Below are 15,778 nucleotides of genomic sequence, written 5' to 3' on the forward strand. Positions count from 1 at the left end.
GATATTTATGTAGCTGATTTCAACAACAAAGTCAAATCGAATATATTTACCTTAATAAAGAGGCGGCATAAGAATAGGAGCAAATAAAATCAAATAAAAGAGTCAAAATGTAATAGACTGCATAAAATAGTCTCAGAATTAAAGTGGATGGGAAAAATTTACCAAACTGTTTAAACTAAACTTTAAGTTTTTAGCGCAGACACGTTCAGCAGCTTCGTTGTGTTCAGTTCTCATTTTACCAAGTAAAAATTGAACCGCTGCCTCCTGGTTTTGCTCTCAGAAAGATTAGAAAAGCATTTGATTTGGGGTAGGGTTACACATACATTTACAGGATTATTCAAAATTTCTGAGAGTAAATCTAAAGAGATGAAACATAATACCAGATGTTCACCCCAGTCCTTCTCTCACTGTGGCAGAGGCTCACTGAATTAGTTAAACTAAATGACCCATCCCTTCATATTCTTCATGACTCTATCTTTTGAAGAAAGACACATTTGAGACAAAGATCATCAACTGAGCAAGAATCAGAGCACCATAGACAAGCAGGAATTAACCTGCCCTGTGTTGTCCTGTACTGTTAGAAACACACCGGTCACTGATGCTAATATAAAATCAATAAAGTTAAAGTCATAGAGCTACTGTCTCTCTCTCTCTGTCCAGCTCCCTTCAACTGTTAGCGTCAGTAAATCTGTTGCCTCCATGGCAGAAAACAGCTTAAAAATGTTATTTTCTAAGTTTTGTTAGGAATAGTTATGATGCACCTTCAGTAAACCTCAGCTTACCTTTATCACAACAGTGATTTGTGGATTTTTTTTTTTAAAAAAAGACATTCACAATGACTGCTTAACTTAACTACATAAAGGCTAAGAGTCTGCTCTTTCAACTGGCTTCCAAATATCTGATATATTAGGTAAATTTAATCAGTGAATCTGTCATCAGACAGTGTTACAGCAATGTGCAATTTATCAGAGCATCCTAACTGAGAGAAACATTTAAAAGTGAGTAACACATTTCTTTTCCAGGTAACTAATTAGTTTTTGTTTCTGTAATCAGGAAGTAATTGTGGTTTTCTGTAATGTAATATTCTCTTTATGTAGCACTGAATATATTACTTTAACAAGAAGGCAGAGCGTAAATCTGTAATTATATCTTGTCATCACTGAACCAATATGTCTTGGAAGGTTCAGGGACTTTAGGGATTTTCCAGAAAAGCTACAACAGTGGTTTCATCATTTGACAGATGTTTTTTTTTCTTTCTTTTTTCAAGTCACCAAACAAACACTTATTATATATAATTGGGAAGACAATATTTGTTTTGCAGGATTAGTCAGCTTTTCAATGCCGGTAAAATAAACGCCAATTTATTCCTGTTAATTAAAAGAGTTTGTCTTTCTTTAATACCTCCCAATCATTTTAAAGACTATATCCAATTATACACAGCTTTTCTGTCTTCTCCATTGTGGCTGGGGACACCGCAGGTTCATTTTTACTCATAACTTTCTGTTTAGCAGAGTATACGAGGTTTGTTTTTCTTCCTTAACATCTTTCAAAAAGTCTACATGCAGCTTATTTTAGAGAACAAAAAAAAGATATCTGTTGGCTGGGGTTGGCTCAAGCACCATGCGAGCCTGGTAGATGGACAGATTACATGGATTAAGTCAAACTTGAAATCAGAGGGGGGGAAACAGGTGGAGACAGAAAGACAGGGGGGCGATAACACTGAACCTAATGATCCGCCATGGTAGTTTCCATGGTAACCTAAAAGTTCCCATGACAGTGTGCCAGCTCAGCAGCAGCGACTGCAGCCTGGCTGGATAACGGCCTCCGTACGATACGACTGACCTCAACAAATCCCACTGCTGATAAAATCAAAGCTGGAGGAAGAAAGGTGCTTTCAGGCTTTACGGCTCACATTAACCCCTCGCCGGCTGCAGGGTTTGTGTAAACAGCTGATATAAAATACAGCCCATTTGATATATTACATTGGAATTATTGCCAAAAAAAGAAAGTGTTTGTAAGCAGTCCTCTAAGCCAGGAATCTGACTGGTTACCAAAAATGTTATTTTCTCTTTTCATGAGGATCACCTGAAGGCTTCCATCAGTCCTAATCATTTCTTTTTCAGCTTGTCTTGTCGCTGCCTCTCCAGCTCCCTCTGCACAGGCCTGACTTGCATTTCCCTCTCCCTGATGACTGAGTGCTTCTGTTGCGGTTCGCTGTGTGTAAGCAGCATCAGGTCAGCAAAGTGTCCACATCAGGGTCTTCCCTCTCCTCTCCTCTCCTCAGCACTGCTGGGAATCTTAACCGACTCTGCACAATACAGCACATTTATGTGCGTAACAAAAAAAAAAAAAAAAAGGGGGGAAATGTCCAAAATTACTCTTTTACTCAATTTTTACATTTCTATTACAATTTGCTTGATGGCTTAACAGGTCAGATTGGAGAATCTTGTGGGTGGATGGGGGGCCACGTGCCTTATGCTTGACACACCTGTTCAATGTGTTTAAAATACTGTGAAAACGTTACAGTAATTTGATCATTTAAATCATGATCGAAGGTATAGGTCAAACTAAAGCTATGAATCACAATTGTATTTTTTTGAACTATTAATTTTACCTTCAGGTACGTACTTGAGAGCCGAATGTTAATTGACTTTCACCCTCATTGATGAGCTTTTATCTCTGCTTTATTTGCAAAAGAAAATGTTTTTGATGCATTTTGTTTGGCTGGAGATGGATTTGACTGCATCTAAAGGATGCTTGGACGGGAAGTATGCAGCCTTTTAGCCTTTTATCTTTTCTAACGTGACTATTATTTCATTGGGGGGAAAAAACCCAGCACAAACAGATAATCAACTGGAGTCAGGATGTCATTGTTGGAATCTTGAGCTGTGAACCAACTGCAGTGTGCTAATATTTACAATATGTGTTAAAAAAAGGCTAAACTAATTAAGCACAGGATAAATTAAATATCAGGTTTTTTATTAGCAGGGCTGTGAGAAGCTTCAGTGCTGCTTGACGTTGATGCAGACATTGTTTGCTAATAATACTGACTCACTCACACACAGCGGTATGCTGACAGATGTTGGAACTCGCTGTTAGACGTGAAATCAAGCATCCTCTCTCTGAACATCGCACCGGGAAGCGCCTGGAGCTCACATCCACAGAAAACAAGATCACAGCACACCGACACACACCCTGAACAGTTTCTCCCGAGAGAATGAGGAGACAAACGCGGGTAAAACAGGCAATAAAACAATTTATTCTATCACATGATGACACACATTCACAGAGATAATTTAGTTCATTCCATGTATTCACATACGGATGCACTGATGCACTTTGGTTGCAGAACTCTGCTAAAATGCAGCGCTTCGGTGCAGCGACGCCTCGCGAATGTAAAGACTCCATCAGATCATTTCTGCAGAAAAACTCGTGTTTATTTCTGTCTTCTTATGGCTCCAAAACTTTTCATCTCCATGGAAACAGGGAAAGCCCCACACGTTTCCAGGGGAACCAGAGTGAAAATATGTTTTTCTTGTTTTTTTTTCTAAACTGACAAAGTCAAAGAGCTCCTCTGCAAAGCGGCCTCGCTTTCAGCGTGAACGTGGGTGTGTGAGTGTATTCCCTGTGGTCTCATTTGATTGGGAAAGCTCTGATTTAGCTGAGGCTGCAAATGTGGCCCACTTCACTTGGCCATGTCCTCGGCAACAGCCTTCCCCATCTTGTCCTTCAGGTAGGCCAGTTTCTGCCAGTCTGTCTTCAGCTCCAGCCACTCGAAATACGGCACCTGGCAGAGATCAAAGAAAATCCCACATCAAATACATATTATTTTGAATACAGTCATCTTTCTCTGTGGCGAGCTTCAGAGAAAACTCCACTTGTAAAATTTGCTGCACATTCAAAACATCAATGGGTTTTCGGTTTAGGGACAGAAAATCAATCTGGCAATACACGCAGCGGCAATGTCAACCTAAAAGGTAAATGATCCTGCTGTTGAATAAGGAGATTGTCCTAGATGAGAGAAAGAGAGAGCCAGGATTGGCCTAGATGAGGCAGAGCTGCGGCTGGAGCTCTATTTATACCACAGACTGCAGCGAGGCCCACCTGACTCTCAGCTCTCCCAAAGTATTAGGTCCATTGTTTGCGTGGCCTTAGCCTGTCGGATGCTGCAGCATCACTGGTGCTTCTCTGCTCAGAAGAGCTTAAGACACTAGAAAACCCCGCTTTCCATTGAACTCCGGCGAATAAACAAGATATGAGAAATAAATACCTTCAATTAGCCTACAAAGAAAAGAGTGTGTTTCATGTTAAAAATACTCTTTGAGGTAACTAAACCATCCCCAGCCTCTCCCTACCTCCACTGTGAGGAAACCTGCCAGCTGGATGTGCCTCTTCATCATAGAAAAACGTCCCAGAAGGTCTTTACTCTTCGAGCCAAAGTTGGGAAATTCCCAGGCCAAGAAAGCCAGCCTATTAAAAAAAAAAAACCCAGAAGATATGTGGGACAGGAGGAGAAACGCCATCAGGAACAGAGAGGAAAAGTTAATTCTCTGTAACTCACCTCCGGGCTCCTGAAGGCAAAGCCTGGTCTCCTCCTCCACTTTGTAAATGAGGAGCTTTGAACAGTGACAGGTCGACTGGTTTGTTGTCACAATCCACAACCAGCTCACCATCTAAGAGAGGAACATGCCAGACGTAAAAACAGAGATGAAATCTTCAAAACTGCAATGAAAATGGTTCAGTGAGATCTGACAGGATATTTCTGGACTGCTTTGACACCATCGTACCGATAGTCCACCCGAACACCGTGTGGACGCCAGTTCGAAGGAACTCGGACTTCCCTCCCACCAAACTCTGCAAAGACTCTCTGAGACTGCTCTGTAAGGCAGACGGTGTGACGCTCCTGGTGGGGAAACTCAGAGGGGGAGAGGGATCTGAAGAGCCGGGATGCTCCAAGCGAAGCGTGGCGGCGATGTGCAGCAGCTTCAGCGTGTAGTTCTCCACCCGAGCGCCGCTGCCCTCTGCATGGAGCAACACAGACAATGAACAGAGAGGAACGCACTGGCAACTTGTGAGAAAAGCTCATTTCAAAAAAAGGAAATAAACTACTGGGGCAACGTTTCAAATCTGAGAAAGTGAGAATTAGAGGTCTGTCTGAGAAGAACTCTGTTGGTGCTGTACTGCCCCCTACTGAGCCAGTACGGCACTTCAACACCTGAAAACACACTACAATATTTCAAGATGTATCTCAAAAAACCAGAAGACTCACAGCCATGTTTCGTACCTGACAGTTTGGTAACATGAGCTGTTTGCATGAGAGGAATAAGATATTCGGGCTTGGCCTGCTGCAGAACACACAGGGACCAAACCACGTCTGTCTGCAGAAAGGGCTCAAGCTTGGAGAGAGGCTCTTCCAGCGCCGCGTGAACCTTTGAGGAAAAACAACAGACGACACACTGTTGAGACAGAAAGTGCAACCAGACATGTGCAGTGTTGGAACTGGCTCGACACCGACAGTACCTTGCTATAAAACTGCTCTGGTTTGCTGGGCTGGAAGTCCAGTCTGGCAAAAGTCATGAGGAGGTTGCAGAGCTGCAGAGTGCTGTACTTGTCACTGTTAGCTGTGTAGTGCTGGTGGGGAAACGTACGAGAAGTTTCACACTGAGTGAGGAAGAATTCACTTAAATCTTAGTTAATTTCAGATTTTATATGATCCATCTTCAAAAAACCAAACTGAATGATAGAATCTGTGTATTACTGACCTCAGCAAAGGCCTCAAAGAGAGGGATGTGCAGCCACTTGAGGAAGCCCAGCGACTTGGCGAAGCGAGTGATGTCTGTGGAGTTGAGCTCCGGGACTCTGGGCAGCAGCTCTGAGGCCATACGCTGAAACACCTGAGAATGGTTGAAATTTAACTTTCCTGTAGGAAAGTATAGAAAACAAAGTGGTTACAGTGTGCATCAAAAACAGACTGTGTCGTACTCTATTTTGACATAACAAGTGGTCTCAGGACCCCTGAGGAGGGCTGAGTTTGGGGCGTGTTACCATAAGCGAAGGCCATGTCTAGCGTCAGCTGAGTGCTGAAGTCCGACGCGGGTTTCTGGAGGAGGTGGTAGGACAGAGCCCGGAGGAGAGGGATGCTTCTGCGACTCTGAGCCGCCAAAGACACGCACACTTTACGGATCTCTTCAGCAGAGAAGCCCTCTGCCAGCTCCAAGGCCTGCAAAGACAGATAGACGGAAGGTTTTCAGTATTTAAAAAAAAAAAAAAAAATCACAGCAGGCACACTCTGGATTTACCTTCCAAATGATTAAGCAATTTAAAACAGTTCTTCGACTGTCTAATGATGCATCTTTGAAGGAGTTTTATCTTTTATTAAGGGGACACTTTTGATATTCTTTGTAACTTTTTATCATTTGTGGTAAATAAAAAAATAAAAAAAAAAATTTAATCAGCACACGCGATAACATAGACTCCATTTTCACCTTTTCTATAAACAAACTTTTCATACTACACATATTATGTGTATGTCAAATAATTCAATTCTAAAAATTTGTAATTTGAATTTTTTGATTAGAATCAAACAAGTCTTAAATAGAAGAAGCATCCCCCTCCCCTGACCCTCAGATCTGTCCTGCTGCTGTGTTTCTCCTCTCAGCTGAGGCCTGCTGCACATTTTGACTAACACTGCATTAATCAATTTGTTTTTCTTCCAAAAAGAAAGTTATTCTTTGTAATATCTAGGATAAACTGCCAGAAGATTTTCCTAACGACACTCTACAATAAATGCTGTTAGCATATTTTGTAAACATGCACCTCTGTACTAAATACCCTCATTTTATATTGTTGCACAGATAATTTCTGGGGTTTTTTTTAGAATTTTATCAACAATTACCAACAAGGAATTAAAGCTTTGTTTCCAATCTATATGCATCCACCAAAAAGTATTACTGTCAATGAAGCCTGAACCTGGGACATCAACTTTTACTTCTATCACAGTAAGTGTTTTAAATGAGGCACCTTGTCTTCAAGTCGGTCCATCAGGGTGGGTGACATGCGTTCTCCTTTGGATATAAGCATGCTGACAGTTTTAGCGTCGGCTATTTCAGTCCAGCGCAGCTCTAATTGTTTTAAAGCGGCGTTCACGATGGCGACGTCCTGCTGCTGCTTCCTGCCGGCTCCCCAGTCCACCAGGTAGCCCAGCTGTTTGTACGCCAGCCTGCGGACCCTCCACAGGACCTCGTTCTGGACACAGCTGAGAACTGGGTCCGTGGCGGGGATGCCCATGATCCAGAGGCTTCGCAGAACAGACACCAGAGAGCCGTTCCACACCGAAGACACCTGGAGGACAAGCGAGCAGAGACGAGGAAGTTCATTTCATTTCAACACACAAACAGAGTGACTCTGTCAAAAGACAATAATCAGAACCCTTTCAGACATGAAGATACTTCTTCTTTGTTCTTTTTAAAGTTGTTTTCAGTACAATTTGAAATAATTTACTCAAATGACCTCGGGGCCAGTGGTGGCACTGTCGTCTTATTGAAAGGCCACAACAAAACAAAAAACAAATTGTAATAATTTAGGAGTCAGACGTTTGAGACAAGGGAAGGAAGTCGCCTGTGACATGTCTCATATTACACCATAATGATAAAGATGGTGATGTGCGACAGTGCAGTGACTCTTCAACCATGGTTGAAACTAAGTGCTGCACATGCAGAGTAGAAATTAAAGGAAAATAAGAAATTAAACTATAAATAATAACTGGAACAGGAATAAAAAGGCTAAAATCACATCACACCATCATACTGGCTTGAAAGCCAGAGTGCAGGTTTTAAGACAGATCTGGTATGTAAAGTCAGATTGCTCCACACGATCACAGCTCTCAGCTCCGGCTTGATCCTGATCTTTCTTCTAAAGTTTGTGCAACAGCATTAAACTGACAAACAATAAATAATTCATACTTTGATACTAAAATACAAAAAATTCTCAATAAATTTCTGTTAAATGTTCACTAAATATTTCTGATAACATCAATCCAATTGTGTTGTTGACACTGTCACTTGTGCTATGGTTATGCTTTCATGTGCACTTGTAGAATTTTAATATTGCCAGGTGAGATTCTCTATCTCAGAGGAATAGATGCTTTGAACAAAAGAAATTGGTCAAAATTTGACTTCCTGGTTGAGTTGGACTCAAAGATGATCGTGCTTTAATATCATCTGACTTCCTCACCTGCTGAGAGAGAGTGTGCATCATGTCCAGAAGCCTCTGATCCACAGTCGTTTGTGGTTCTTGCTCTCTGAACTTCCCCTTTGTCTTTAGCACCAGCTGAGTCCACTTTATCAAGGAAACAGCGGCCTGATTACCATTTCCTCCACACTCTTCCCAAGCCGCCAAGACGTCCTCTGGTGATGTAGCCTTTTCCACCAGCTCATCCAGATGAGTGCGGGTCGGTAAGGTTGCAAAACTGTCTTCCTTGGTAACTGTCGTCCTTTCAGACATTAATCTCTTTGAGACCCTCGGCCAGCCTTTCGCCCTCTGCGCCTCAGCAGGTCCGGCCACAGGTGGAGGTAGACGTGCCCCGGCAGCAGCTGGAGCCTGAGAGGACGACCTGCAGAGCAGACGGCCATATCTGCACAACAGCCGGCTGGCCATCGAGTCCAGGAGGCAACACAGAGGCCAGCGGTGAGAAAAGAGAGCAGGTTTCTCACAATTCAGCAGCTGGTGTCACATCCCCCATGAAACCTCTGAAGAACAAAGAGGGGCTGAAGTTAGAAATGCTTACAATATTGAAATCTAATTTGTTTCTTGTGCAAACATTTCTGGGTGCTTTAAAACTTTCATATGGAAACCACAGTGAGCATGTCTGCAACACAGCGATGAAATCCTATGGTATTATCACAGAGTCATGTGCAATATCACTGTGCCATAGTTTGATACATCCATACCTCACAATAATATCTGGGTGACTCAAATCTTTCTGAAATGAATCAAATACTCAAAATATTAAAAAGAGCTTTAAGAAGTATCTCAAATTCCATCAACAGTCAATTGTACCCTTGTTTAGAAAGCTTCAAATTTCAACAATTGCATCCAATTAATACTCTACAAACATGCATATTGATGTATAAATTCATTAATAACAAACAAGAAATTGCAAACACGTTCCATGACTTTTCCCTGTAATCAGACATTCACAGCTACCTATCCAAGTCACTTTCATTTCCCACTCTGTCAAGCCTCCAAGCATGACAAACTTTACCTCAAATTTCATGGGCACAAACTTTGGAACAATATAAACAAATCATTTAAACTGATTTTCTCCGTAGCCTCTTTAAAAGCTGAACTATTTATCTACTATCCAAAAGGTATCCAGGCGATTCTGACTTGATATGTTGTGTAGTTTGGGTGACTCATTTGCTGCTTTTCTGTGTTTGTTGCTCCATGATCCTTTTTTGTGTTCAGTATATGGTATTCAAATAAAAAGTATCAAGTCAGAAACTTCACTTATCACCATGATTAATATCGTTTTGACTATAGTGTTATTTAATGAGTATAAGCATGCAGTTCATTTGTATGTGTCAATTTTCAACAGTGATCTGAGCAGACATTGGCGCGATAATAAACTTACTTTAATCTTTACTCGGACTTAAAGTTTAAGAGTTTAATTTCATTCTTTATAGACGGTTTAAACGCAAATGTAGGTTGTGTAACCAGCAACACGAACACAATGTCAATGATGTAACTACATGGGATCCAAACAAGGGATTTCTTAGCTCGGATTACAAAGACAGCTGGTATTATGGAGGAAGTCATCGACCGAAAGAAGGAAAGAAAAACAGACAGGAGGATAGAAGGCGGTTCTGCTGTCAGGAACATTAAATCCTGACCTTGTGGAAACGAAGAGCCGCAGCGACACGCTGGAAGTCAGGATTTACACCGTTTCTTCACACACGAGAAACTCCTGACACGTGTAGGATACGAACCGCTACTTGCTGCTCAATACAACCAAACGCTTACCTTTAATTAAAAAGAGGAATTGGAGTGGTGGAAGATATTCACATGTGAAATAGGGCTGCAACCGGCGGTCGCAGGAAAGTGACGTAAAGAGGTTTTGTCACGTGTTTAGCGGACGACGCTCTGATTGGCTGAAACCGTCCGCTCCTCCAAATCACTCCGAGGCGAAACGTGAACATAAAAAAAGTAACACTTTCTTTGCTATAAAGAGAAACAGACGGATGTTTCAAATATGATTAGTGAGCTTACTACCATCTGAGAAATATCGCAAGAATTAATGGATTTCTGACTATAAAAGATTCAGAAAAACTTTTTCTTTTTAATTGAAAAGTTCAAATACAAACATTAAGGCACCATTGACATTAGTAATACAATAGTCAATTGACAGCCAGCAAAAGGAAGATAATGACAATAATAACAAGTTGAAATCAAACACCCCCCCCCCCAAAAAAAAAAAAAAAAAAAAAAAAAAAAAGACACAGCAGGGAGTTGAACACTGAGAAAAGAAAATATGCTTGTTTTTTTTTTTATCAATTAGTTTCAAGTATTTGGCAAAAATGTTGAGCTCATTCCTCCAATGAATAACTGTGGGTTTGGTTTTAAAAAAATCTGCATGTATGAATAAAGTGTTTGCGCAAGATTAATATATTATTTACGCCATTGTCTCTCTTTTTATCTTTCAAATTAATTCCAAATTTGACTTCTTTAAATGTTAAAACAGGTATCAGTATCCCCTTGGAGTAAATATTGTTTAGGATTTTAAATTGAATTTCTTTTGCCTTAAACGGAATTGGGAAAGAGAGGTATTTTCTTTTTATCTTTATTATTTCTTCTTTTTTGAAATCTCTTAGAATATAATTTCTTTTGACTGGATTAGGAAAACAGGTATTCAGCAAAGAATTTCTTAAACATTTGTTGTTGAATTTGAGAGAACAAAAATCTTCACCATCTATTAATAGTTGTCTCATTTTGGGGGAAACCTTTGAGTGACATATATCCTGTTTAACCATAGATTTAAGTGGTATAGGAATTGCTTTAAGTATTTGAATGTATCTTCTTTTGGAACAGAGGATTTGAAATGTATGGCAAAATTCAGTGTGTTGTAAAGTATCCCCTCTTTCATTCAAAAAATGGGCAACTGCCCATACACCATGCGAAAACCATTCTTCAATGAAAACAGATTTTCTATTAATAGTTATTTATCTATTGTTCCAAATTAGGGAATTATGTGGCATAAAATTATGCTTGAAGATCAATTTCCAGTAAATAAGGCCCTGTTGATGAAAGTCAGAGTTTCACTCAATTCAAAATCGGATTTCAACACCAAATCCATACCTCCAAGTTGATTAAAAATTAAATTTGGAATACAATACCAAATAGGTTTGAGCATTGTTAAGCCAGTATAGCTTTGATTCAGATAAAGTTGTTCATGTGCTTTTCAGCAGGATGGTGTGCTTACATTTCTCAGTAAAAACCAAATCTGTCAGACATTTGCAGCTTGTCCACAGTCTTCACCAATACTAAGAAAGGTGGAGCTCACCACAGTTTCAATCTCTCATCTGCACCGGCTGCCTGCCTGTGTGTCAGTGGATCGACTTCAAAATCTTAACTTCTTGTCTACAGAGCTTTGAATGGTCTCTGGCCTAAATGCACCTCAGATTTGCTTGTAGAATATGAAACCCCCAAACCCAAGAGGTCCCCAGGAAGAGGTTTACAAAGTGTTTCAGAGTAAGAAGCAAACAAGGTGGAGCAGCATTTAGTTCCTAAGCTGCTGACACACTCACTTCTTTAAAACATGCGAAAGCATTATTATTTACTCAGGCTTGCCAATGAAAAATATATTTTACTTTTTTTTATTATCTCAACTTTTCCTTTTTTTAGCCCTCTTTTCATGCTGTTCTTAATTGCCTCATCTTAGTGCATTTAATTTATTTCCCTGTAAAGCACTGTGAATTTCCATGTGTCTGAATGATGCTATAGAAATGAATTTGCTTTTCCTTGCCTTACTTAATAAATGTTCAAAACAGGTTTTGACATGTACATCAGTGCAAAAGTGAAAATAATACACAACACCTGGTCTAAGGCACAGATTTGTGTCCAGATACAAAATATTCACTTCTTTATAATCTTAAACTGTGTTTGTCTACATAGATTCATGGATTTATTATAAGCAACAATAAAAAGCATAAATTAACTTCATGCTGGTTATCATACTGTAGTTATGACTTAACTTAGAAATTAAAGATTGCTGCTTTTGTGTCAGTAATAGACTGTGGTGATGAATATGAATGGGATATGAATGCCTGCTCTAATTCATTACGTGTTGGATACAACTTAAGATACCAGCTAAAAGTAACTCAGTCATCGCTGAACTGTACTCGGTATGCAAAGCTAGGATTGTTGATTGTCTTTGTCAACTTTTATGCTGCTCTATTGATACACCTTTATCAATAAAGCAATTATAGGAGTGCTCCTGTCATTCCTCTGCATATCCCTCACTTCAAGATCAAATCCAACAAGCAGTTTATGCTCTTTGGACTTTTTATCTGACTCTATTCCAGAACACTGTGTTTGGGAAGAGGGCCTCCATCACTCTGCCTGACACATAGAGCAAATTTTAGCTCCATGGCCTGACAGGAAGTTATCCTCACAAACAATTATAAAACTTATTTTAACATATTTATTTAATTAAGAATTATGGAAGGTGTAGATGTTTTATTGCATTGTACTGTCATCATGGTTTTTCTTTTTTCGTATGTGTGATAGTCTTTCTTTCCATCCTCAGGATTGCCTGTTGCCTCCTTCTCAGCTCCATCCAGCCAGAACAGTACGAGAACATGCACCAAATGTTTTTTTTTTCTTCATGGGAAACACCAGCAAGGCATTACAACCTGATGTGACAAATGAGGCAATAGAGAGATAGAGATGAAGTCAAAATGACAAGGCTGTTGTCAGAGTACACATGCGACCAGTCACACCCACTTAACCTCCAGCAAGAGGAAAAAAACACCTCTGAGGAGACACTGACACCTTCACTGTTCTCAGCAGTCCATCAGCACCGCTGACGATGTGAGACTGATGTTATTTACTCCAGCTGAGCGAGCAGCGTGATTTCTAATGTTTACAGCCTTTTTATTTGACACTGTGGCACCGAAGAGCTCCACTGTCTGTCTGATGTCGTGATCCCCGCCTTTGTACAACCAGAGATTCTCAGTTATTGCTTTCTGCCCTGTTCCCATTAGTAATGTACCCAACTGCCAAGAGAAAACTGTCATTGTGTGGTTGCACAAGTGGTATACATGAAAGCAGGAATCTGCTTGGCAGAGCGTCAGAAACGGTTCTGATCTTTTCTGATGTTCAATCAGTTCTCAATCAGCGCTCTACAAAACAGGATGCCTCTTGTTAAAAAACTCAAAACATTTTTCATATTATTATTCATTCAGTTCTTGATGAGGAAACAAGTTTCAAGCATTATCAGTTTGAGATTAATTTCAACTCATCATTCTGGTGCTTTGGTACTTTCATCTAAACCCGTGTTGCTGATGCTCTACTGAGTGCCTTCAAATTGCCTGACATGAACAGCTTGTTGGAGCTGGTTGCTTGTTTTTCTGAATCAATAAGACATGTAATTACTTTTTGCATTGCATAACTCAGTCGTTATGTGTTTTTCCTTGTTTAATTTCCTGTGTCATAATTGTTTTTTTGGACCTTGGCAGCTCACGTCGTCATGGTGACCGGGAGCCATTCAATTACAGGAAGGGTAATAGCTGCGCTTGTTGGTATCAGCTCGGAGGGAAGTGAAACGGCGGAAGATATTTCCCAGAGGAAGTCGAAGAAGTCATCGACCGCACTGACGCTCAGACATTTAACATTTCTGCAGCACATCAGAAATGAAACAAAGTCCATGTTTTCTTGAATCGACACCTTTTGCTGACCTTCTTTGCAAATGAAATAAGCTTCACTCTGCACAGGGGTGCTGTGTCTGTGTGAGAGGCCATAGTGAGGCAGTGTTTCCAGGAGCATCCTGTCAGCGAAAAATGATTGTTATGGAGAGTTGCACCAATGAACAAAACATATAAAGTTCTGTAACTTTACCTATTATCTCTTATGAATAAAGAGACAGCTGTGTAAAGGGTCACATGTCTTTTATCGCCCCGGGGCCAAGACGTTGCGGTAATGAGTGATTGTGTGAACAATTCTACTGTTCTCTAGATAAACTGATATTGGCATCAGCAGGGTGTGACCTACAGGACCTCATTACCATGCGGGAGTCTTTCCGTTAAAGTATTATGAATGAAAGTGAAGAAATAGGATACTGGAAAATAAAACAGGTAATAAGAAGGGTTTTCAAATTGTGGGATTATAAATTTAATTTAATTTTATTCCATTTTAATTTAAATGGAATAATTCAAATAAAAAACAAACATGATTTCTTGAAAAAAAACTAAAGAGAAATAAATGCTGTGAAAAAGGCATGTCTGGAATCTGAGGGCAGTTTCTTACTAAGAACCATTGCTACATGATGGACAATGTTTGTGTCTTTACATGAACTTCACCTAAAGACACAATCGTCATCCATTCCTGATGTTTTTGTCAGCGTGTGTGTTTTGTTGCTCGTTATGTCTTTAGTCTGCTGCCAATACACAGAAACCAAACATTCCTGAGCTGACTCCGGATGTGATCTGCGTCCCCGTCGGCCACATCAGCCTCTTCCTTCAGGTTTTATTGTTTTCCTGGCCAACAATATTGTGAGTAATTATGCCATTAGTCCCAGATCCCTGAACAAGCACATTACTTAATTAAGGCGATTATACTGATGATTTATCATCACAATAGGTGATGATTGTATCTCATTTTTACTTGCAGCGTCTCAAAGCAACCTTATCCTTTACGGCAGGTGATTTGGTGATATTAGGAGCAAATTAGCACCATGATTATGCTTCTCACATGCCCGACACCAAGGAGCTGTTTGTTTACTCGTGTTGCTCCTCGAGTTCCCATCTGGCTCTCCGGCGTGTGAGACGACAGAGAATGAAATCATCTCCAAAAAGCCAAGAAATCCATTTGCGCTGCGTGAGATTTTAACTGTTACGAGTTAGTCTGACCTGAACATGTGTTTCATACCGACATGAATATAAGTCACCCCACTGCACTTTAAGTGTCATGTTTAAAAAGTAAAATAAACATTTGTTCAACAGAACTTTCTATCCCAAATATAAACATATCTGAAAGTTCAAAACTGAGACTCAACGAAACGTCTCAGACAGTTTTAACCCAGACATTAAGCTCATTTATTGTTATAAATAGATTTCATCCATTTCCCCTTTTAGGAGTCATTCAGTCTTTCACACGTTATTTTTGTAGCCATGTACCAACGGTGCATCGCTGAGTAAACATTCAGCTTAGAGAATTACAAAACACTCAGTGGATGAGTTCAAACTTTGTGACTAAAATATGCAGTTTTCCTTCTTGTGTTGAGCCTGCAGAAAGTTACAGACACAAAACCTCCAGGGTTTAGAGAGAAGGAGAGGGCAAACATGAACACACACTTCTGGTGAATGTTAAGGAAGCCAAAGCTTCAACATCTACACTGTTATGTTGTAGAATCAGAGCTGGATGTTTGGTTATTTGCATGTCTTTACAAGTAAGAATATACATATCCAGCTCTGACTGAGGAGTCTGATGTTTCTGCCCTGGAATTTCTAATATCTTCAATTTCATGCCTATCTGGTGAATCCACTGAGCCCTGTTCACATGGTCA

General features: G+C 40.2%; 1 protein-coding gene across 2 annotated transcripts; it reads right to left on the minus strand.

Moving 5' to 3' along the window:
• Window positions 1-3,240: 3,240 nt before the first annotated feature.
• Window positions 3,241-10,092, minus strand: tbrg4 (transforming growth factor beta regulator 4). 2 transcript variants are annotated; one of them, XM_030103678.1, is made up of 11 exons: window positions 10,021-10,092; window positions 8,233-8,747; window positions 7,021-7,341; window positions 6,046-6,220; window positions 5,763-5,920; window positions 5,521-5,631; window positions 5,285-5,429; window positions 4,788-5,021; window positions 4,562-4,673; window positions 4,356-4,470; window positions 3,241-3,787 (listed from the first exon to the last, which is right to left on the minus strand). In XM_030103678.1, the coding sequence occupies exons 2-11, from the start codon at window positions 8,653-8,655 to the stop codon at window positions 3,686-3,688; spliced, it is 1,896 nt and encodes a 631-aa protein (XP_029959538.1). In that variant the 5' UTR covers window positions 8,656-8,747; window positions 10,021-10,092; the 3' UTR covers window positions 3,241-3,685. The 2 variants fall into 2 exon arrangements, with proteins under 2 accessions (XP_029959538.1, XP_029959537.1); XM_030103677.1 differs by lacking the exon at window positions 10,021-10,092 and adding an exon at window positions 9,632-9,650 and having other exon boundaries at window positions 3,604-3,787.
• Between the last annotated feature and the right edge of the window lie 5,686 nt (window positions 10,093-15,778).

This window comes from Salarias fasciatus, chromosome 11, assembly GCF_902148845.1.
Source record: "Salarias fasciatus chromosome 11, fSalaFa1.1, whole genome shotgun sequence".
Taxonomy (NCBI): Eukaryota; Metazoa; Chordata; class Actinopteri; order Blenniiformes; family Blenniidae; genus Salarias; species Salarias fasciatus.

Bases quoted from the DNA above. Each gene is read 5' to 3' on its own strand.
- tbrg4 (XM_030103678.1), bottom strand. From the start codon at position 8,655: ATGGCCAGCCGGCTGTTGTGCAGATATGGCCGTCTGCTCTGCAGGTCG. The intron at 7,342-8,232 runs GTGAGGAAGTCA...CTTGTCCTCCAG, and splicing joins TGCACACTCTCTCTCAGCAG to GTGTCTTCGGTGTGGAACGG. The intron at 5,430-5,520 runs GTACTGTCGGTG...TTTTCCTCAAAG, and splicing joins CAGAGCAGTTTTATAGCAAG to GTTCACGCGGCGCTGGAAGA.